This window comes from Anarhichas minor, unplaced genomic scaffold (assembly GCF_050575085.1).
Source record: "Anarhichas minor isolate MPS153535 unplaced genomic scaffold, ASM5057508v1 ptg000026l, whole genome shotgun sequence".
Taxonomy (NCBI): Eukaryota; Metazoa; Chordata; class Actinopteri; order Perciformes; family Anarhichadidae; genus Anarhichas; species Anarhichas minor.
The window spans coordinates 17,489,708-17,513,567 of NW_027466472.1; the positions used below are offsets into that span (position 1 = coordinate 17,489,708).

Consider the following 23,860-nt stretch of genomic DNA (forward strand, 5'->3'; position numbering starts at 1 on the left):
TGCGGAGGGGTCATCTGCTGCATGCCACCCCTCTATTACCCACATCTCTGCAAATGTCAGGGAAGGATCAACCCCTGGTCCATTAACAGAGATGAACAGCAGACTGTTGACAGCATGGAGACGTTCATCACGTGGCTTAGATGGGGTGTCATCTCTAATGTCACAAAAGAGCGAGGGCGGACACTGAAAGTCCATTTGTGATGCTGTTGTTTGCACCATACGCCGTTGCAGGGTCTTTCTTGTTATTTTAGGTATTTCATATGGTCTTTTGCTGAAGTAGCATTAATCACTATGAGGGGTGGGGTACATTTTGTCCCCACCAGGTATAAAAATATTTCATCAGAGGCAGGGATATATAGACCAAAGAGAGGGGGGGGTGGGCATACACCCTGACTGTATGCAGGCATTTGCGTCATGTGCCGAATTCAGCAGTATTTTCAGCTTCATCTGGTCTCAGTGGCCTCTTTTTGGTAGGGTAGGCCCCCCGAGGCCTCTGGTCAACCCCTGAAGTGTCTGTATGATGGAGAGAGGTAAGGGCCAGTGCAAGGTCAGCCCTGCCTCCTCTGCCCATATCTCTTGTCTCAGCAGCACAGCACATCCTGTGGCACTCTGTGCAAGAAGAAAAAGAACACAAAACCCAATCTTCTCATGAGATGTTTTATTGTATTGCTTGCTGTGCAAAGATAAGAGTTCGTCACAGTCACTTTAACTTGACATGTCAACACGAGGAAATTACAGTGTATGTTGTGATTGTTTTCTTCTTCTTTTTTCTTTAAATGAAGTCAACTCATTAACGTAGTGTTTGACAAGCCATTAATGTGCCACTGTTCTTAATGAGAATAATATTCATCCTGGTCCCTCTCAGTCTACTGACAGGAGGCAAGAAGGAGACGCTCCCTGGTGAACGTACATGAGATGCTCAGTGGAAACATTAGTCACTGGTCTGGAGCTGGAACACAGGCTGTTGTCACCTAGGGACAGTAATAGACAGGCTCAGATTTATCCCTTATGTGTGTGCGTGTGTGTGTGTGTGTGTGTGTGTGTGTGTGTGTGTGTGTGTGTGTGTGTGTGTGTGTGTGTCCACAGGCAGGCTAGCAGCTTTGATAGTTTTCATTCCTCCATATCCCCGAGGCTGCTGCAACAGCTGTAAAACTTAACTTTACTGGCGCTGTGAAACCTCTCACTATTGATCTTTCTTGTCACCTACCCGACATTATCGCAGGGGTTCAGTTAAATACTGCTGCTAAAGGCTTTCTTTTTGCTGAGCAGCCATTTTAGGTCATTAAGTTTGTGTCTCACTGAGATGAATATTAGATGTAGTCCTCTTGCATCAGCTACCGGGAGCTCTTCTGTTGTTTGCTGGTTGTTTCTCTTCTTCTAATCCTATCCCCTCTACATCCTCAGAACAAGTTCGGAACAGCTATTTCATCGGTCTAGATGGCTCGCTGCGGCTAGTGTTGGCCAACGGCATGGAGGTGTCCCTGCACACCGAACCCCACTCGCTGGCCGGCACAGTTAACCCAACGGTCAGCAAGAGGAACGTAACCCTGGCCATCGACAATGGCCTCAACCTGGTGGAGTGGAGACAGAGGAAGGAGCAAGCCCGTGGCCAGGTCACAGTGTACGGGCGAAGATTAAGGGTAAGCACGCCGCCTTGCTAAGAGCAACTCCTGGTCACACACACTTAAAAGGGACCGCAGGGCGACTATTTGAGAATGGTTGGGAGTGAGGAAAATTTCTATCTCGTTCAAAATGGCTTTGAATTTCAGCTACCTGCTTGACATGACTCCACTCACTGTGCAATCTAGCCTTGACTTGAGGACCTCTGCTTTCCTCAGTGTGAGTCTTAAGTATAGGCTAACAGCCTGGTTCACTGGAAGACTGTTAGAGGGCTACGTCCACACAAATATTAGCACTGTGTCCAAAAAAAACAAACGATTGACTGGACCACCCCATTGCAGGGTTAGAAAAAAAACATTAACCTGGCTAAAAATGTTGCTGATGTTTATCTTCAATGGAGTCTTTTGCACAGTCTTAGTGTTTGATAAGAAATGTCTGTAAAATACTTGGTGGTTAAACACAAAATTCAGAGAGGTAAATGACCTCAGCAAGCTAACGTTGCAAAGCTGACAGAGTTTAAACACATAGAATATCAACAGGTCCCTTTTCATAATGGGATAAACACCCGATGTTTGACCATGATGCATCTTGAATGACCCACTGGAAATAATCATTAACATAAGAAGGCCCCTTTTAAATGCATCCTGATTGATTAGCTTGATTTTTTTTAAATTTTTTATAATCTTTGTACGGCATATAAAAACTTGGGTTGAGTTGTCTTCCATGTTTTCTGGGAGGCGACACAGCTAATGCGGAGGTGCCACTTTGTCTGTCATATTGGCTGTTCATTTAATGGCCCCGTCGTCCCTTTGGAAGTGAAAGCGTCTAATGTATGTTACAGACAATGGCCCCAGGGGTGAGATAGGAAATGGGAGCAGCCTAATGGCAAGAACAGAGGGGATGAGCAGAGCTGGAATCATTGAGCGACCTTGAGTGGCATGTCAAGTGATATTACGTGGGTGGGTGGATGAGTGTGTGGCAGTGGGAGGGAGGGAGGGAAGGGGGGGGGGGGAGTCTTTACAGATATTTTGTTGTGCTACAAATAAGAGAATCAAACATGTTTGGCTTGTTGCTGTCTGTGTTCCAGTTTGTGTCTCTGACACAGTTAAACTACACGTGCATGTGTTTGTTGTATTGTGCTTTTCATGTCTCAAGGCGAAATGGGTCAATGATTGTCCCCTCCACAACGTCACGTGCCACTCGGGCTAACCCCCTCCTAGCCACGACAACATTTATGATTTATGTTGACGAGGAGCAGTAGCGCCGTTTCTCTCCATGGAAACAAACCCTCCTCTCAGATTGAGTAGTTTGCAAATGTACATTAATGGGAGAACCCTTGTGGCTGCCACTCGGCCATAGCAAGAAACTCCAACCACTTCAATGTGGAATTAAAAATGGAGACAATGCTGGTATCTCTGTATTAACATTTAATTATCATCATCGGGTCTTATAATGTTGGGCTGTTTGCTCAAAAGAGATAAGAGCTGAAAACAAATAAAAAGATAGAATTTGTTTCCTTTGATTGCAATGTGAGAAAAAGCAATAACTGATGTTATTGAAGAAAACAGTAATTGTTAAATTAAACACAAGAACCGATGAAAAGCATTTCCACTCGCGAAACAGATTCATATTGTCATTTGACACAAAAGCCGTTGTATTGATTGAGAGCTCAGATGTTGCTACAATGTTTTATTCTGAAGACCGTTTAAATTGTATCATAGTAGGTTTAATGCACTGTAAAAGTCTCTCTTGTATTTCTGCTTTCTTTGACAATTTCATTTTAGAGGCAATGTCCAATTTACAATGATTCCTCTTGAGTGGGTTTCCGTTCTCATGGGATCGTGGGATCTCTGCTGTGAGAGGTTTTTTTCCACCCTGTTGAGTCTTTGGGGAAACAGATCCTGGCACGAATAACGTTCTCTCTTTCTTATACCTTATTTCCTATTAGAGGCAATCTCAATATAATCTTTTTGGACAGAGAGCAGGTATCTGCTGCGTATGAAAGAGTGTAAAACACTGCTACCAGTGTTTTAGGAAATGCTAGAGAAGGAGCTCAGTCTTTGATATCAGTCTCTTATCTTTAAGGATCTAGTCAGTTTAACAAATTTTACATCCGTCGGTGCAGTCTGACTCATGTTATGACGGTAAGTTAAAGTAAAAGGGAAGATAACAAATGTGGACCCCTCCCGTTCTTATTACTAGATCCATCGGAGGAGGCCTGGGGCTCAAATTGCTGGTGCTTGCTTGTGCTTTTAGTGTAAAGTAATCCTCTCAATTAGGTATCAATGACATTAATTGCTTCTGGTGTAATTGTCCCTTCACAGATGAGAGACACAAGCTTTTTTCAATGTGAGATTGAAAGAAAAGGACCTGCTCTGTGGCATTGGTCTGGAAAGTAGCCAATAGCAGCTTTATTAGCTAAGATGTTTTTAAGCTTTGCCAAGATTTTTACCAAGCCGGACGGTAGCACATCTGAAGAGAAACTATTTACATCAAGAAAAAGACAAGATAAATAATACAGAATCGGAGGGGTCATTTGAATTAATGCCAGAGACCTCTCTGACTATCATCTTCCAGATGGTGTCTAAAGTAGTACTTGCATCCTAAGACCCTGATTTGATTTCTTCTTCCTCTGGAGCCTCTTCTAACAGAGGCTGCTGTTTGTGGATCTTTTTGGGTGCAGCACAGGAGCTGCCTCCTAGATAAAGCCTGGCAGCAGGTCAGTCTCCGTGCTGACCTGGACATGGTCTTAAGGATTACACTCTTCAGAGCGGATCATAGTGAAACCTAAGGGTCACCGTGTGCAGCCTCACGCATTCAAAAGAGGCAAGAAAAAGGTGTCATTTAAACAATATTCACACAGCAGAAGAATTGATTTTCTTTCTCCTCTTTTCCAATTTACGGAAATGGCTAAATAAAACGAGAGTCATCTGCGCCTGGTAATTCTTTTCAGTAAGCAGTGAAAATGAATTTAATGATCAATGTGGCTCTAATATTTCTTGCATGAATAGGCATACTCCCACTTAGACTCCACTGAATTTTTGCACAAACAAAGAAATATGGTAATTCTTATAATTTCATCTCTTCAATGGCTCCTGCAGTCCTGAGATACAGCTCCTCTGTTGTAATTAACAGCTGTGAAAAGAAGAATATAAAATAACCACTTTGTGATTAAAGCCCTCCTCATCAGGTCCCACCTCAGAAGAGCAGTGCGCACCAATTCCTCTCAATCCTTTCCAACTTCCCAACATGTTTGTTTCCTCTTGGTGGAGTTGCTGTGTTCAAATGAACTGTTTCTAACTCCCTGCTTCCTCTCCTATAGGTTCACAATAGGAACTTGCTGTCATTGGACTTCGATCGAATCACCAGGACTGAAAAGGTCTACGACGACCACAGGAAGTTCACGTTACGGATCCACTACGACCATGCTGGGCGGCCCACTCTGTGGGCGCCAAGCAGTCGTCTGAATGGAGTCAACGTCACGTATTCTCCTGGAGGGCACGTGGCAGGCATCCAAAGAGGTACCATGTCTGTTCGCATGGAGTATGACCAGAATGGAAGAATCTCCTCCCAGATATTTGCTGATGGTAAATCGTGGAGCTACACTTACCTTGAGAAGGTACGAATTGTTGTTGTTGCAATGTTGATTAAATGGTTCATAGATAGAAATGTAATGTTAGATGGTCGGGACATGTTATACAGATAAATTCTGGATGTGTGTCTGTGTAAGAGCCTTGACGGGAGATTTTAGACTTCAGTTAAAAGTTAACTTGTAATACTCCAGCAGTGTTTGTGCTGCATTATCAGGCTCCAGCGCAGATATCAGCAGAAATGTAATTAAAACCTGTCTGGTGCACCGCAGACGTTATACTTTGTAACCACAGTCTGACAGCAAAGTTCAACCTGAAATAGCTCCGATGAGAGGAACAGACTGAAATGTCACTTTCTACCCACTAATTGAAGGATAGATTGTTGGGGAGAAGGTGAATAGCTGCAGTTCTCCAGACATCTAATGTGAAAATGGTAGCCTTTCTAATAGTCTACAGTCGTTTTTTATTCAGCAACATCTAAGCGCTGAGAAGCTGGCAGCCGGTTGTGACAGCCTTTGAGCTGACATCTTTTATTGGTCCAAGAAAGGCGCGAATGGACATTTTTGATTTGCCAAGCAGCCTGTTTGTGAAATCATCTCTCAAGGAAATCTTAATGTCAAAGGAGTATCAACACCACTTTCAAGATGGGAATTATATTTGGTCTGAAACAGACTTGCATGCATAATGTGTTACTGCCTTTGACATTTTGCATGTCCTTTTGTGGTATACCAGCCCAGTGTCTTGTATATTCCCTACCAACCCTTAGTGACAGTACGCAGTAGGAAGGTAAAGTAAGGAATAGATTCAAAGTAACATTTTTGTTTTGTTAATTTTATACAATTTTTAATAATTATAATTTTATATTCTGAAATGTTCATACTATTGTAGTTACTGTTGCTAGACAAAAAGTGATGGCTAGTTTTAATTTGAATCTGGTTTTGTGATACTGTGTATTTATCAAAATACCAAATACATTAAATGTAGTGAGTCTTTTACTGTATTTAAACTACTCTAAGAATGAGTGTTTCCTCCTCTCTTTACAGTCCATGGTACTGCTGCTCTACAGCCAGAGGCAGTACATCTTTGAATTTGACAAAAACGACCGGCTATCCTCTGTGACTATGCCCAATGTGGCGCGGCAGACCCTGGAGACCTCCCGCTCCATTGGCTACTACAGGAACACCTACCGGCCCCCTGAAGGTAACGCCTCAGTGCTCCAGGACTACAGCGAGGAGGGCCAGTTGCTGCAGACCACCTACCTGGGAACGGGCCGCAGGATCATCTACAAATACGGCAAGCTTTCCAAACTGCTGGAGATCCTCTATGACACCACGCGCATCGGCTTCTCCTACGACGAGGTGGCGGGCATGCTGAAGACGGTCAACCTGCAGAGTGAGGGCTTTACCTGCACCATCCGTTACCGTCAGATTGGCCCCCTGATCGACCGACAGATTTTCAGGTTCAGCGAAGAGGGCATGGTCAACGCCAGATTTGACTACGTCTACGACAACAGTTTCCGCGTCACCAGCATGCAGGCTGTCATCAATGAAACACCGCTGCCAATCGACTTGTATCGCTATGACGACGTGTCCGGAAAAACGGAGCAGTTCGGCAAATTTGGAGTGATCTATTATGACATAAATCAAATCATCACCACGGCAGTGATGACCCACACCAAACACTTTGATGCTTATGGCCGGGTGAAGGAGGTCCAGTATGAGATCTTTCGCTCGCTCATGTACTGGATGATGGTGCAATATGACAACATGGGACGAGTGGTGGCCAAGGAGCTGAAGGTCGGGCCTTACGCCAACACCACGCGCTACACATACGAGTATGACGCCGACGGTCAACTCCAGGTGGTCTCCATCAACGACAAGCCCCTATGGAGGTACAGCTACGACCTGAACGGCAACCTGCACCTCCTTAGCCCCGGGAACAGCGCGCGCCTCACGCCGCTGCGCTACGACATCAGAGACCGCATCACTCGCCTGGGAGATGTCCAGTACAGGATGGACGAGGACGGTTTCCTCAAGCAGCGAGGGAACGACTACTTTGAGTACAACTCGGCGGGCCTGCTGGTCAAGGTGTACAACAAAGTGAGCGGCTGGAGCATCAGATACCGTTACGACGGCCTGGGCAGGAGGGTGTCCAGCAGAAGCGGCACGGGCCACCACCTGCAGTTCTTCTATGCCGACTTGTCCAGCCCGACTCGGGTCACCCACATGTACAATCACTCCAGTTCCGAAATCACATCGCTGTACTACGACTTGCAGGGACACTTGTTCGCCATGGAGCTAAGCAGCGGGGACGAGTTTTATGTGGCCTGTGACAACATAGGCACCCCTCTGGCTGTGTTCAGTGGCTCGGGCCTCATGATCAAGCAGGTCCTCCACACAGCATTCGGAGAGGTCTACCTTGACACCAACCCCAGCTTCCAGGTCATCATTGGCTACCAGGGAGGCCTCTATGAGCCTCTCAGTAGGCTGGTCCACATGGGCAGACGGGACTATGATGTCCTCGCTGGGCGCTGGACAACACCTAACCATGAGGTGTGGAAGCGTCTCAACAGCAACCACATTGTGCCATTCAACTTGTACATGTTCAAGAATAACAATCCACTCAGCAACAATAAGGAGATAAAGTGCTACATGACCGGTAAGTTCATTTGACAGACCTTTGTTTTACAGAGATGTGAGGATTTGCTTTTTAAGGAAAACCTTTTCCCCTAACCGTCCTTTGCAGGGGAGGGGATTCCAGTGTTTACCCAGAGAATAACAAAAATAGAAACTCATCATTACAAAGTATAAAATCATCCATAGAAGCTTCTGAAACCACAGCTGCCATCCTCTGCAAAGTAGCAAACTCTGTGAAGTGTTCCTCTGACAGCTGTAAATGAAAGGAAGTAGGAAGCATCCTCAAATAATGATTCGAACTGTTTACAGGTTAGTAACTGTGTATAAATAGCAGTTGACAGATGTTAAGTGAGTCCTACTAGAGCAATCAGTGATGCACATCACTTTTTTATAGTGCTAAAATGACATGTGTGTAGGGGAGGTGAGGGCCCCATGTCCTCATTTCTGTGTAAACTGCTATTGCTTGCAATTCAGCAAACAATACTTATTTCGGGGCTATTTTTTTTTTTTTTTTTTTTTGTCGAATTTCTTTGTTTTGTATGCAAAACAACAAGCCACAAATGGAAGAACAAACCCTGCCAAAATTAAATTGAAAAGCAGTGTGCTATAGAGGCTTTTAAAAGCTTCCTCACAGGGACACTGAGGTTTAGTTTTTCTGCTTTGCTGTGTGTGTGTGTGTGTGTGTGTGTGTGTGTGTGCAGACATACATTTGTGCGTGTGCCCGGTGGCTATCGTTTTGAAAGTGCTCAAAGGGAACCATGCTGTACGGCAAAGCCCCCTCTGTAGTCGAACACCCAGGTCCCTTCCCAGAAATATCACATCGTTTTGTGTTGCTTTGTGGTAGGGAGGAGGTAAATGGCAGTGAAAGCACCGCAGTGGAGAAAGAGAGCACAATGGATCCATAGAAACTTCAGCCAGGAACGGTTGTATCAACCTCTTTGGCTTGGAAGAAAAACATCATTGTTAAGGATACTCGTTGGATACTCTGTGGTTAAACCAATCGGCTTCAGCCAGATCTCCTTCGCAAATAGGGAGATTTAATTCTCTAAGTTCATTCAGCATTATATTTACTCGATAATGCGTGTGTTGGCTGTCAAATAATTCATTTTATACCTTTTATCCTTTATTCATATACATTTAGACAATACTGAGAGGAAAAGAAGTCAAATGTCCAGGTGGAGTCGAGGCTTCTACTTCTTTCTGTTAAACAAAGCCATTTAGCCGCCTGCCAAACAGAGACAGCTTCACAGTCCACCATTAGGGGACTGCCTGGCATTTGGATGCTAAGCAGACTGTTAGATGCACTGTAGTGAGTCAGCCTCAATGGTGATTGATGGCGCTGACATTTCCATTCATTTCACTAAATTATCAGGGTCCTTTCATTGTCCTTAAACAAATTCTTATTTAAAAAAAGCTTTCTCAGGTGCCAACTTGCCCCCCCCCCCCCCCCCCCCCAAGTGTCACAGCTATGATTCTGCTGTCCATAACGAACACATTGAAGGGGGCAAAGAAATCAAACGGCTCAGATTTAACAGGCTTTCCTCCGAGTCATGTCTGCAGCCTTCTCTGTGATATTCAGAATTAATGACGGATGGCAGTAGCACCTACGACCACGGCGCCGGTGGCTGCTATTAGACAAACCGGCGTTAACATGATCGCATGGATTTGAATCCCACTTTCCTCAGCTTCTCATTGGAAGTAAAAAAAAAAATATCTTGTGTTGAAGTCCGGGCTGCATTGAAATGACATGGAATCACAGTATATAATTATCAGTGCGGCAGACGCTCTCAGATGTCACTCGACTTTTCTGGGCCCCAGCTGTGTGTCATTAGCGTGGCACCTGCAGGAGTGGACATTAATCATCGGCAGCATCTCGAGTGTTTAATAAAGCTTGTCCACTTTCACAAACAAATCAAGTGCTCAGACCGCGTGATGAGTATTTCAAGGAGACAGCCACTTGACCACAGAATGCCAACTGTTGAAATTCGAACAAATCAATTCCTCGTGGTTTTTATTTTTTTATGGTTTCTCTGGAGCCAGGAGTGATTATTTCTATTGAGACGTAATAGACATGATGTTTGTTCCTTCCCTTGCAGATGTCAACAGCTGGTTGGTGACCTTCGGCTTCCAGCTGTACAACGTGATCCCCGGCTATCGCAAACCGAATACCGAGGCCATGGAGCCGTCCTACGAGTTAGTCCGCACCCAGATCAAGACACAGGAGTGGGATAGCACGAAGGTAAGGCAGTCGCTCTCATCTAATCCACCTTTAACCTTGCCAAAGAGCACCTTTTTCAACTCTGCTCCATTCCTTCCCAACATCATTAGCAAGTAGACATGCTCCGCGTAGCCACAGTCCCAGAGGAGCTGCCAGCTATCAGGACAGAACACAGCCCAGCGAACCAGGTCCCTGCACCTAGTCCTCGTCTTGGGGAATGGGGTCAGGCTAAACAGCTCTTGTAATTGTCCTGCCATTAGGGAAATTCACTCTCCATTCCCCCCACCACTGGCCATTGATTTCATCTCAGTCTTACACTGTTAGCCAAGGTCTGAGAAGTAGTAGACATGCTCTAATTCCCGCATTTATCAGCCCCTTTCAAGTTGCCTCCAACTCACCTGAATTATTGAAGAGGCCACTGTTGTCTCGGGTTCGGTTACAACTTAAGACGAGTGAATGCCACCCATCGGGGGGCCAGATTCATGTTGAGTGACACTCTGGCGGCTACCTCACCACAGTCAGTGAGTATTTGTTATAAAACACTTGTGAGCCTAAAAGCTTCTGGGAAGATACGATACAAGGTTATCGAAATCCATGACCTCTGATCTGGCCAACCGAGCATAACAAACAGAGACAGCAGTGAAGTGACACTATGCTGTAATACTATCTACTATTGGACTTTCATTTTAAATACTTAAAAATGTAAAGCATTTAAAATAGAAAATTAAATTACAGACATAATGTTTTCTATTTCATATCCTAAACAATTTCTGCCTGTGACCTTGGACATAAATATATCCAACGTTACTGTCAGTTTAACATGCATTACTATTTGTATTTGTTTATTTTATTTATTCTTGCTTTATATATGCCCCAAGCATTCCAGCACTCAGCTATTATACAGATCATGTATGAAGTGTAGGACCATAATAGCAGGAATCCCAGTTATGTCTGATCCAGCATTATGGAGGGTTACCGTCAAAGCTCCCTGCTACTGACTCATGCTTGCTGCTTGTGCCCGACACTCTCTGAGAATCTCTGAACTCACTCAAGGTACCAATCTACAAAGGAGCTGCAGCAGAGGAAAGCTCTAATTGACTCCAAAGACACCCCAGCTGTTTCCTGAGAGTAGATATGGATGGATGGAATCGTGTTGTAGATGATTTTTTTTTTAAGACATGGAGTTGCAATTCTGACTAAATCCGACAGACCTCACGAATTAATCAACGAGCTATTTTAGCTTTTTTTCTAAATTACTTAATATGTTCAATTGCTAAGGAAACACTAAACCATAATTAAAGAAGGTAACAGATTGCTTGCAATTTTTACCATCACTTTCTTGGAAGCACTCTTGACAGAAGGACTACAATGAAAGGAATCTATTATGTTTGCAATACTCAGAAGCACTGAATAGAAAATTGTCCATTTGAGTGATAATTACATTGAAAGCTACTTTTTTGTCTTGAAACGCAGCCTTTCAAGCATATATTGAAGAACACCCATCAATAGACTGTAAATCACGTAGGTGAGGCTTTAAATAGCGAATGTAGCTTAGATTTGAAGGTTTTACTCCCGTTTGTTAGGGAGCTCTTCCTTCAGCACAGCTCTGGAGTAAATACTGTCAATGATGTGTGAGGAAAGATTGAGATAATGAGTCTTTACCCTGTGTGCGAGCCAGGACATGATATTCTCATCTAGAAATCCTGCTTCACAAATTGTGATCTGAGCTGCTAAATGCCAAGCTGATCCTCTCTGCAGATGGCCAGAAGAGCCTAATTAAATGTAGGATTCTTTGAAGCAGGGATATAGCTTTAAAACTACACATGCAGGTGTATCTTTGACACACTCGGCATTCCTGCCTTTCTATCTCTTTTCATTTAAGCCCCCATTTCGCCATGCTGCTGAATCCGCGCACCGATTGAAAAAGTGCCGTGAGGGGCCAGACAGATGAGGTCTGTGCTGCACTAGGCTTGATCTCTCATTCCGGGTTTCGCTGGAGGCTGATTGCACCCCATGCTACGTGAATGATGGCTCTCTGGGAGTGTCCCAGGAGGCTGTTTCAGTAAAGTGGAGGACATTGCCCCCTCGCCCCCCCCTCTTCCCCGACCGCCGCTGGGACAGCTGACCGGGTCACAGTGTTGGCACAGTAAACAAACATGGAGTGGCATGGTGTGAAATGTCCCCCCCAGGCCGTCTCTCCTGAGGGGCCCAACAGCACAGCTGCCCCCGTACCCCCCTATATGTTTCCCCTTCATGCAGGATCTGAAGTGTAGTCACGTCAAAGAGCGAGCAGATATGCTGGTCACTGCGAACCTGCTCCCACACTCCTCAGGCCCCGCCCCCACCCAGCTCGAACCCCGCGACGGAATTAGAAGCTGTCGAGAGGTCTTTTGATGTGACTGGTTGACTCCTCGAGACGCTCACAGCCTCTCATCTTGGGCGATGGCAGGAAGGCACAGTGTTCGAGAGCCTTTTTGTTGCTGCTCAAATGCGTTCAGGCGACTGTCTCGCTGCGTGTTGGCCAGCTTCCATTTCATATCTCTCGCCTCATTTTAACGTCTCTCTCTTTCTTCCTAAGGACTATCTCTTGTCAAGTAGTATTAGGACAAAGTATTAATTTGGGCTCTAGGGAATGCGGTATCCATACAAGGCTTTGATCCCTAAAGGAATGATGTATATACACACTAGTTACCAACTGCTTCGTTTTTGGCCCAGCATGGCTGTCAGAAGACAGTAATTTCACCCTTTTTCAAAATATCATGCCTGTCACAAATGATCAGAGAGATTTTCATTTGCTGACAAACACCTCTGCCCCTACCTTGACTGTGTGTGATACATTCACAGCTTCAAAGCATCGTGTATTTGTTGTTTGCCATTGATAATGGATGGGAAGGAATTACATCATTATTTTTTAAACATAAAGTACTCAAGATGTTAAATCAAATAATAATAATGCGGCATCAATGGGATATTGTCTGTGCCACCTGTAATCTTTTATTTTTACACCTTTAAACTTATTGTTGAATGAATTTTGATGACACCATAGGCGTCCTAATTCCAGACCGCGGCAAAAGATCTCCCGACCTAATATTTAGTAAACCTTTGATAAACCAGTTCTGGTTTCAGCATTGGATGATTATATATTTTTATTTTTGTTTAATGAGTTGTTTTTCCTTACAGGTTTTACAGTGTATATTAGACCCGGATCATGTTTTTTTGCGGATTTCCTTCCCATTCGTACATTTTAGACAAGGTGTTGAATCATCTTCATTCAGTCATACGCAGGGGCATCTGAAAACCGTGTTTAATCGCCATACAGTCAAGGATAAAGGTTACACGCCAGGTTGTGAGGTCATCAGAAGTTCTGATAAATATCTAGAGGAACATCTTCAAACTAACAACTGAGTGAAATGGTGTGAATCTGAGAACAAACAGAAAATACGTCTGAGTGTCTATGTAGATGCTGCGGGGGCTGCGTGACTAAACAACATTGTCTTTGTTTTGCAGTCTCTGCTGGGCGTTCAGTGTGAGGTTCAGAGGCAGCTGAAGGCCTTTGTCAAGCTGGAGCGCTTTGGCCAGATCTACAGAGCTAAAAGTGCCGGATGTCCTCAGACAGAGGACAAGAAGATCTTTGCCTCCGGTGGCTCCATCTTCGGCAAGGGGGTGAAATTTGCTATCCGAGAGGGCCGCATCAGCACCGACATCATCAGCTTAGCCAATGAGGATGGGCGCCGCATGGCCGCAGTGCTGAACGACGCGTTCTACCTGCAAGACCTCCACTTCACCATCGCTGGAATGGACACCCACTACTTTATCAAACTGGGCTCGGTGGAGGGAGACCTGTCCCTCATTGGCATGACGGTGGGCCGGCGCACTCTAGAGACCGGCGTCAACGTGACGGTGTCTCAGGTTAACACTGTTCTCAATGGCAGGACTAGGCGCATCACGGACATCCAACTACAATATGGCGCACTGTGCTTGAATACGCGTTACGGCAGCAGCGTGGATGAGGAGAAGGCCCGCGTGTTGGAGCTGGCCCGGCAGAGATCTGTCGCCCAGGCCTGGTCCCGGGAGCGCCAGAGACTGAGGGATGGAGAGGAGGGCTCGCGAACCTGGACCGAGGGAGAGAAGCAACAGCTCCTGGGCTCGGGGAAGGTGCAGGGCTACGACGGATACTACGTGGTTTCGGTTGACCAGTACCCGGAGCTGGCAGACAGTGTCAACAACATTCATTTCATGAGACAGAGCGAAATGGGCCGAAGGTGACATGAACACGAGGTTCTGGAGTGACAGACTCAGATGTAGGACATGGGACTTCTTGCCAAAGACAGTTGTGTACATGACCACTTTTTTTTGTTGTTTTTCTTTGACTGTGCTCAACTTGGTTTTTAATATACTGTAAAAAGAAAAAAAGAAACATGGTTGCAATCAGTTGCACTGTATTAATAGAAGAGTGCCCTTCTCCTTTTGAAGATTCGTTGACAGTCTTTGCCCTCCAAGTGCGACTGCTAGAGGATGAAATATTTGCGATGTCTGTGACTTATTTTTGTGACTCCATTTCCTCATCCCTGTTGGTGATTCTGTTCAAAGAAATCCAAGAGGAGTATTGGTAATGCATTATGTTCACTGGCTCACCCTGCTGCCAGACTTGCAGATTGTTATTCACAAGCTCGCTCCATTCTGCCTTGTCCGCGCCTCAGCCAAGGAGGTTCCTTCTCTTTTAATCACTTCTTTTTTATACTTGAAACCCTCATAGCCCCAGTCATCCATAAATAATGAGAGAGATTTCTGTTGGCGGTAGAGCCCTTCATCAAAACCCTTGCTGAACTTGTCAATGCACTTTCATTTGTGTGATGTGATTTTTTTTTTTCTTAAGAGGATTGATACTTATCTGTGGTCTTAGCTGGGAAGGCTTCGGTGCACCCTGACTGTGCATGTTAATGGCCTTCTTTATGAACTACAAAATTTGCAAAACTGCTTAATCAGCCAACAAAGGGATATGAGGTCACTTTTTTTTATTTTGTGTGTATTTTAATTTTTAACTGGAATTATTTTATTTTTTTTCAAGCAAAAAAAGCAAACCTTAAATTGTTCTCTGCTCCCTTTTATTAGACCGTGGTCAAACAACTTGATTATGAAAATAGCGAAAAGCCAACCCTGTAAGAAAATACTGTGGAATTAATGTCTGTATTAAACAACAAAAGGTATTTTACAGGAATGGTTTTGAATTACATTTTAGTTTTGTTTTATAAATAGCTATATGAATTAACAGTATAACAAATGTGAATTTAAAAAAAAAAATGTGAACAATTGTCCCTTTTATTGTTAATTGTTGTACTTGAACAATACTTGAGGGTGTTTCAACACATGGAATAAACTATGAAAGGTGGTTTAGTTAAATCAATTACTGTGTTTTTCATTAGACCGACTACATTTTACTGATCTCAGTTGCATTTGAAAGGCAGTGTTTGTTTATCAATGAGCTCAAGTCAGTATTCCTCAACACAACGTCCAATCAAATAAAGCTTGGCTGAAGAGCCCAATCTCATCAGTGATACATACTCCATAAACATATTGACTGCTGAGATAGATAGATGGATAGATGGATCGATAGATAGATAGATAGGCTTCACATTGTGTTGTGGGTGAAATGAAATACAAATTGCCTTTGCCCTAAGGGCTGCCCGCAGGTCAGCATCGAAAGTGCTTTCATTCTCCGGAATAGGGCTCCGCTCGGTCCCGTGGCTGGCTGAAACGCATTAGTCCTGCAGGTGTACTAGTTCCCGTTTACAGACTAAAGGTCGTCTATACATGGCAGCCTTGGAAATAACCCACATGGACACATTCTAGCTCCCATATGTCTGTGTCCTCCTCGGTGGAGACCGCAAAGGACAATTCCGTTCATTCGAAAAAAAATGTCATTATGTGAAAACTCGAGAGGAATCAGGACTATTTTGGGAAAAAATGACATTGATTTGACTTCTGGTACTTTTTGAACTATGCCGAGCCACTGCAAACTCTTCTTTATCATTTGTCCATCAAAAGATGAACACGTTTGTGTGTGAAGGGCTGGTGGGAGCATGATTGAGTGTCTCAATCTGTACAAATGTTAAAGTAAACAGTACACGGTTATTTTTCTTCTGCTGCTGGTTGATTCAGTGAAGTTTTGTTTCCAAAAAAATATATATATATATATGTATGTTCAACATTATATGAATGAAGGATACTTGCATTGTGGAATATTGCACTGAGAACTGTTGCGTCATAAGACTGTATCTTTTTCTAAAGTTTTGGACTCATTTTGAGTTTGGGTTTGTTCTCAACACTGTGTTTTTAGCGCTTCTCTTTGACCATGTAAATATGAAGACATCCAAGTAAGCTGTAAATAAAATGCAAATGTAGATACCTCTTAGAGCTACATCAGTGACCCTGTGTAGTCTTAAGGTAGAAAAAAAATAAAGGGAATATTTTGTGTTTATTTTTGGTGTTTTGTTATATATCCTGTAGATTCTATATAATACAGAAACATATTTGAATCGCTTCATCTCAAACGGAGACGTGTAATATGTCATCCGATAGATTGTGTTATAGTCATAAATGCCACACATTATTGTGTAGATTTTAATATTTATTTTTCACAGCTTAGAAGTTACAGACACTTTATTTCACACGCATTAATTCTCATCCTACAAGACATTTCATAAGACTGTTTTTGAGGCTAATTTGAAGCAATATGATAATGTAATATGGCACATGTGCCATTATTTAGTCAGACATGCGCTCCCACCTGTTAAGACCTCAAATCTTAAATTAAATGCTCACATGGAGTGAACATATGGCTAGATCAGCGGCACATAAAATAAAGACTATTAATAACGGCATCTCTACAGTAAATGTATTTCACTGTCACAAGGCAAGGCAGCCTCGAGGGACGCTGTGCAAAACTTGACTATTAATTAACCTGTCGAAGTTGAGGACCAGTCCTTTGATGTACAAAAGCCACCAGGAGACTGTGTGTTTTTCAACTTGATAACTTCGTTGAAACAAGTGGAGCTCGGGGGCTAATCCTGTTAGCAGGCGGGGTGGCTCGGGAGTTAGCTGCCAGTATGTGGTGGCGGCTAGGGAGCCTGGAACATTTACACTCACTGCAGGCAGAGCTGAGCCCCATGCCCAGAAGAGAGAGCGCGATGGCCTGTTTTACCTAAGCAGACAGTATTCTTATTTGTTCTTCTCCACTGCCGCTGATCTCCATGCGTGACAGACATGCGTCGTGGGAAACCATCGCACCTTAATATTTGCTTTAGTCAGTTTGACTGCGCAAGTTTTTTTGCAAAGTAAATTTCAAATAGGTGGCTCTTGTCTTCCTTGAGACAGCCTGAGCCTGCTGTAAAGAGGATTCCTTACAGGGAACAGAAAGTCCTGCTAGCAGAGAGCCAAAATGTCCTTTAGCCTGGAGGAATATAGTCTTTTGGTAGAATCATAATACCAATAACTTCACCTCAGCCCCTGCTGCAGAGTGGAAGTTGCCACAGTGCAGGTAATTGTATTTTTAAATGTAGCTGATGATTAGATTCAGGTCTACTTAAGTGCAAGCATTCGGTATTGCTTTTGATCTATTTTGGGAAGAATGGAGCTTTGACAGCCATTCACATAATTCATAAAGCCAACACATAAGTTACTCAACTAATTGGGTCCAAATTACATCTCATTTACAGATAAATACTACATTTAAAAACAGTATAACTACAATACTTTTCTTTTTTGCCTCGAGAACCGTTTGTCCTGTGATGCTGACGGTTGTGCACATAGCACTGTGCTCCATCACTGAGTGGCTGAAATGAGGTTGAAGAAAACAGCATGAGCCACAGAGTGTTGAAAGAAATGGCTGGATCACTGGTATCGATGAACGACCTTATAAAATAAACCTCACAAATCTGTTGTCATTTGTACTGTGAGGCAGCAAAAATCTCTCTAATTGCACCTTTAATCAATTAAAGCAACACACCGCGATGGCCACAAATAATGAATGATCTTTTAATCCTAATGCAATTCAAATAACAAACAAAATCCTTTTTTGCCGTTGTGCTCGTCTGTCTTTTCTTCTTATTTCAGACAGCTGGTTCTGCAGGAATTGGTTTCAGAGCCCAGTCAGAGTTTGACAGCTACACCATCTCTGGTGCATGCTCACTTAACACCGACCGCTACATTCAAATCGGACCAACCCTTTCCAGATATTTACGTGAGAGGAGAGAGGTAAATCCTGGTTTTGGCAGGATGTCACAACTGACAGGCTTGGAAGGCAAAACTTTTCTCTAAAAAAACCCCAAAAAAACATGCACAAACTATTTCTCATTAGCTGCGCTGAGTCTTACACGAAGAGATATCTTCCCATTGCTTTCACACTCCATCTGTTTCCCCCTCACTGATCATTTTAACACTCTGAGCCCAAGTGTTGAATAAACACTGGCACAGGTATTTGCTGCTAAAATCAGCAAAAGGCTTATTCCTGCTGAGGCCCAGCCATCCATCCCCTCAATGAATCCTGTATGTAGCCTGAAAATAACGGCTCAAATGAAACACCTGTTGTCTCTTGTTCTCCTCTGTCTGTAAATCTCAGGTATTGTCATTACATGACTGTCGGCTGTGTTTATTTTTCTGAAAATCAGTGGACAAAAAGCACCCCCTTGCCTTATTATTTTCCAGTTTCTACAAATTGTAGCATCCCAGGCTGGCTACACTTGTTCGAGTTTTCCCAACAGCCATAAAATAACCGGTTGCTTTGATGGTCCACATCTGCTGTGTAGCCTGATAACACCATATGCCTGAACGGATAGGACAGCCTTAGATTCTGTCTTCAATCATTCTGGTCCACATTCCCCTCTCTACCAGTTATGCAAATGGTGGACTAATCATAAAAGCTAATGGGGCAAGGAATGGTAAACCAACTGGCCACATAGAGAGAAGTGAGGCTGAATTTTCCTCAAGGTTCAGGTCTCATTTGGATGCCCACCGTGATGACAAAACACAGCGGCAACAGAAACACTCAGTGAAGTGCAAGCCTCGTAAAATGAAACCGAGGTGATGGTTTCCAAAGTGTCATATTTCTGTGGGTCACGCAAAGGCCAGCGTTGCATCTCATACAACTGACCTGCAAAGGGAAAACGGATAATGTGCAGTACTAGCACCTTAAGCAGCACAATGCTGCATGCTGGTAATATGAGAGGCATTATATACCAAAACAGGGACTCTTACAGTAAGAGCCCTGTGAGAGAGCCTGTACCCATCCATTGTAGAGCAGCATGGCCTTGTTGACCTCTGTGCTAGTATGAGAGGCTTTCAGTGTTTTTTTTGTCATTTTCGCTGAGACAAACATTGCCAAGATAATCAATAATCAGTAAAGTAGAACCTCACAAATTCACAGTTTGTTGTTTCTTGCCAGAATCTGCATTGTTTTTCACCTCTTTTGAGAAGCCTTACAACAACAAAAAACACATTGTGAAAAAAATTGATTTGCATGTCTTTTTTTGCGAAATGTGAGATTTGTATGAAATCATTAAATTGTTTGTTTTTCGTCGTTTCCTCCTCGGTTACCTCAGCTTGTGCAACTGAGAAGTGTAACAACTCTGTCTTTATTCTCTCTCTGATCTCCGTGGATGATGCTGGAAGTGGTGCTGTAAAAGAAAATGTGGATTTCTTTTCTTGGCTTTTTCAGAAATACATACTGCGAGTGCACGTACGTGTGTGGCTGATGTGTGCCGCACTCCTGCAGGGTCTTTAGTGGTCTTGATGGACTCACTGGAGGCGGAAGCCGCAGCTGCAGCTGCCTTCTCCCATCACATTTCCCCTGACAGGTGTGAACAAAAGACCCAGAGAAATGTCACTGCAGCATTTTTAAGTCGCTCGGACACACCGCTTGCATTCAGGAGTGAGACTGCCTTTGCACATTATGCAAATCATATTGACAGCATATCTAATGCTTTTATTAGGCTAATTATACCTAAGGTCAAATCTGTTCATAGCAAAAGATCAGCACACATTCAAAACCAAGTGTCTGGAAGTGTTTGTGTTGACTGAAAGGTTCGCTAATGCTTAATGTCTTAGGACAGCTTATCATGTAGCACTTTATATCCATGAAAAACAGAAAAAAAATAGGTGTTGTTGATTTCTGTCTGTGACATCAGCGCCAGTGATGATCAGTCAGGGGCCGCCGTCAATGTTTACCACGACAGCAGCGATGAATATAGCATGATGGATGATATGGAAAGATTTGAAAAACAATTCTAATTGTAATTTGTTACCCTGAACTCTCTATGATACGCAACAAGACGCTTTAAAAGCATCTACAGAGCAGCGCCTCCCTCCATCAGGTGAGAGTGGGATGAAAGAGAGAAGACGTTAATCACAGACGAAGGCGAAGAGGAGCCGTAAAGATAAGATGCGTCCTCAGCAGAGATTCTCTGTTGTCTGGGTTGAAACAAGGCATATGTATATTTAATAAGCTTGAGCTGCTGCAAAGTAGTTAACAGCAGACCATATTTTAAAAAAATAGAGCAGTGGAAAAGGTTGTTTTTTCTTTAAATTAGTCAGCTTTATTGCGGTCTAAAGGTTAAATTGATGTAAGGATGCTCAGACCCCCCCTCTCTGTGAGCCCTCTTCGTATAGAGTGCGGAAGCTAATTCTTTAGTTGGATTGAGCTAGAATGTCTTGTTCAGCCTTTAAGGCTACAACTGATCTGAATAGCTGAGATCAGGTTGTGCTAGCTTGACTTCCACTGGTTGTATTTTTGTATGTGACGGTCCGTGAAGTGCATAGGCAAAACACAAAATCATTCCCTGACTGGGGGTGAGCTCTCAAGCTGCATAAATCTGTCACGTTACCCGTCTTCATGGCTCAAATCCTATTATTTGTGGAGTTCTTTTTCCAGGTGATACAAGCAATTTATAGTGAAGCTATGTTTAAAAGGCAATTTTACACCAAAGACAAAAAGGGATAAGGGTAGTCCCCCCCCCTCCTGGTGTGGGACAAAATCCCCAAAGTGCTCATTGCCACAGGCATTTTCTTATTGCCATCGGCATTACTTAGACACAATATCTATCCGGTGTCAGACAGCTGTTTAGCAACTGCCTTGCCAACCTGAATGCCGTGTAGTGCAACTACTCAAGAAAGAAACTCAGTCATCTGAAAGAATATGATGAACATTAGCAGCAGTGATGAGATACATAGACGGGAATATAGCAGAGGCTTTGTTTTCTGCGTCCTCATTTGAATCCTGCTGCTGTGTGTTTTCTGGTTTGAACTTCAAAGCCTGAAGACAGCCTGACAGAATTATTTTGGTTATAGAACCTTTGGGCCCATTACGAATACTATTATGTAGATCAGCCTCGGGGAGTGGATTTCCTCGTTGTGCATTTGGATTGTGACACGGCTGGCCTCCCATTTCATTTACTCATAGAAATAAGCCTGCCAGTCCAACTGCTTTAAAGGTTTTTTTAGCACATTTTCACTGAGGAGCCTTGTTTTCTTTCATTTTTTTCCCCCCGACCAAGTTCTCTTTAAATGTTGAACCCCCCCCCCCCCCCCCCCAACACCCCTCTTCCACAGGCTGACGCTCACTGACACACACCACCACACCACTGGCAAAGCATGAAAACACACTGACGAAAGCTGTCGGGGAAAAAATAAATATTTAACCTCAGGTTTTCAAAGTCACATCCTATTTGAAAGATCTTTTGGGAAAAGCTGGAATCCTGCCGTTGTGTGTGACATGGTGAACGCCGTTTAGATTTGAAACAGGAAGACAGAGACAGACACATGCAAAAACCCTTTTATGGGATGACTCAGATTTCTACCATCCCTCCTGGCTTTTGTGGAGTTTTTATACACTGTCGTTCTACATGTGCAAGATCATTGTTTATTGGCAATAAGCCTCAGACTAGTACATGTGCATGCAGTGGAGCAGAGTCGAGATTATGATTCTAATGCGCACCCCTAAGCTTTCACCACTACTCTTGATGTGACTACTGCACTGCACCTGTAAACATGGAAAAACACTATATTCATCTTTCCAAGACACTGCAATACACTACCTCTGAGTTTTGGCAACAGTTAAGCCATGGAAAAGAAAATCAGTAGTACCTCTCAGTTTTGATAAGTGATGTCCTGGTGCAGCAAAATCAGCTTTTTTCTTTTTATTTGGGACAGAGGGATGCTGTCAAAAATGATAAAGAATCTCCATGAAAAATCCTACATGGACAGCAGTTTTTCTTTTTTACTTCCCCTGACTGATGAGCAATAACAACCTGACGCCTGAAATATAATTTGCGATTGACCAGAAAACAATGTTTGCTGAGCACACAAGACACCAGCTCTTTTCATCGCGACATAATGCTGCAGGACGAACACAGCGCATCAGCCATATAGTGCCAACTCCCAGGTTACCGCGCATGTGTTTAGTTTTATCAAATAAAAATTGATGATATTTCAGTCTCTCTGTTGCTGTACAACAAAGGTGCTTGAATGGGAATTGACTGCATGAATAAATAAATCAGATGCAGCTGGAGGAAAGTGTTGTGCTGTGACAATAGAAAGAGTTTTCAAATAATTTAGTTTTTTGAATTATTCTCTGCACGGGGTGTACCTCAGTGTGATCTTTTGTCATTACTTTCTGCAAAATCTGAACCTCCTTTGTACTGTAGATGTGAATAGACGGCCCCTTAATTTTGAGGGATAGTTCAGGCTGGTCTTAATTGTTCTATAATTAACACAACAGCATTTGGGTGCAGGCCTTTGTTTTCCTAAATACACTGAAAAATAGAGAATACTTTGGTTGAATACCCACATCTTCAGTTTGATGCAGTGAGCGAGTGTTAACTCAAAAGCCCACATGGATACCCAAGACATTACCATTCATTGTTTGGCTAATTAGAGGGTAGTTGGTGTGTCTGGATAAACTAAAGTAATTAGTCATAGATTTATGGCCGGACGTCTGCTGAGACAGCAGTTGCTTGCATCTACTGGAAGGGATTATTGCCTTTGGAAGGAAATAAAAGAAGTGGAGATTGCTTCCTCCTGTGATTTAATAATATATATGAGGACAGTAGGACATGAGAAGGACAGACACACGTGTTCCGGTGCAAGCAGGAGTGTTTTAACACAGGAGAACATTATCTAACTTTTCGAGCTGCCCTTGAAAAAAGACAGTGAATTGCCCCAGGTGTATTACACCAGTTACTTCAGCACTCTGACCTTTGTGATTAAATGTACATGTCTCGGATATTCTTGCCTACAGAGGAGTCGATGTCGAACTGCTGAAGTTTCCCAATTCTAATCACTTTCTGTGTCAAGGCTGATATGCTATTTTTGCTCTACTGCAATAGTGTTTTGGCTTTTGGGCTGAAACCAGTTGTTCACTTATCATCAGATCGTTCCTGCTTTAACAGGGGAGGTGAATGAAATAGATCAGTGAGGGAGGGACACATTAATGATAGGGCTGTGAAAGAATGCTCACGCACAAATAGAAAAGAACAACTCTCACTGCTCATTTGTAGTTTGCTGTTTCTGAACTGTTGATCATTTTACTGGCATTCTTGGCTCAAAGGCTGCATAATGTTCCGAGTGTTTGATTATTTGGCCGGTAGTGTTACAAACCCACATTCAGAGACAGACACGCAAACACCCAAGCGGATGGACAGACATATACAAATACATTCTCCCTCTGGAGGAGGTAATAACTATGTATATCGAGCAGATGAGGTAAACTCTGTAGGTTCACAGCAGTTTGCAGGAATGTTAGGCAA

The 23,860-nt window shown here is 43.4% G+C and overlaps 1 protein-coding gene across 6 annotated transcripts in view; it reads left to right on the forward strand.

Annotated features, from left to right (window-relative positions):
- tenm4 (teneurin transmembrane protein 4) overlaps positions 1-15,861 on the forward strand; it is a 115,554-nt gene extending 99,693 nt beyond the window's left edge. For all 6 annotated transcript variants that reach the window (XM_076100847.1, XM_076100848.1, XM_076100846.1 and 3 more), the window contains 5 exons: positions 1,405-1,640; positions 4,943-5,239; positions 6,254-7,868; positions 9,943-10,085; positions 13,572-15,861. In XM_076100847.1, the coding sequence (XP_075956962.1) occupies positions 1,405-1,640; positions 4,943-5,239; positions 6,254-7,868; positions 9,943-10,085; positions 13,572-14,330 (3,050 nt within the window). In that variant the 3' untranslated portion in view covers positions 14,331-15,861. The remainder of the gene's footprint in view (positions 1-1,404; positions 1,641-4,942; positions 5,240-6,253; positions 7,869-9,942; positions 10,086-13,571) is intronic.
- Positions 15,862-23,860: the final 7,999 nt, after the last annotated feature.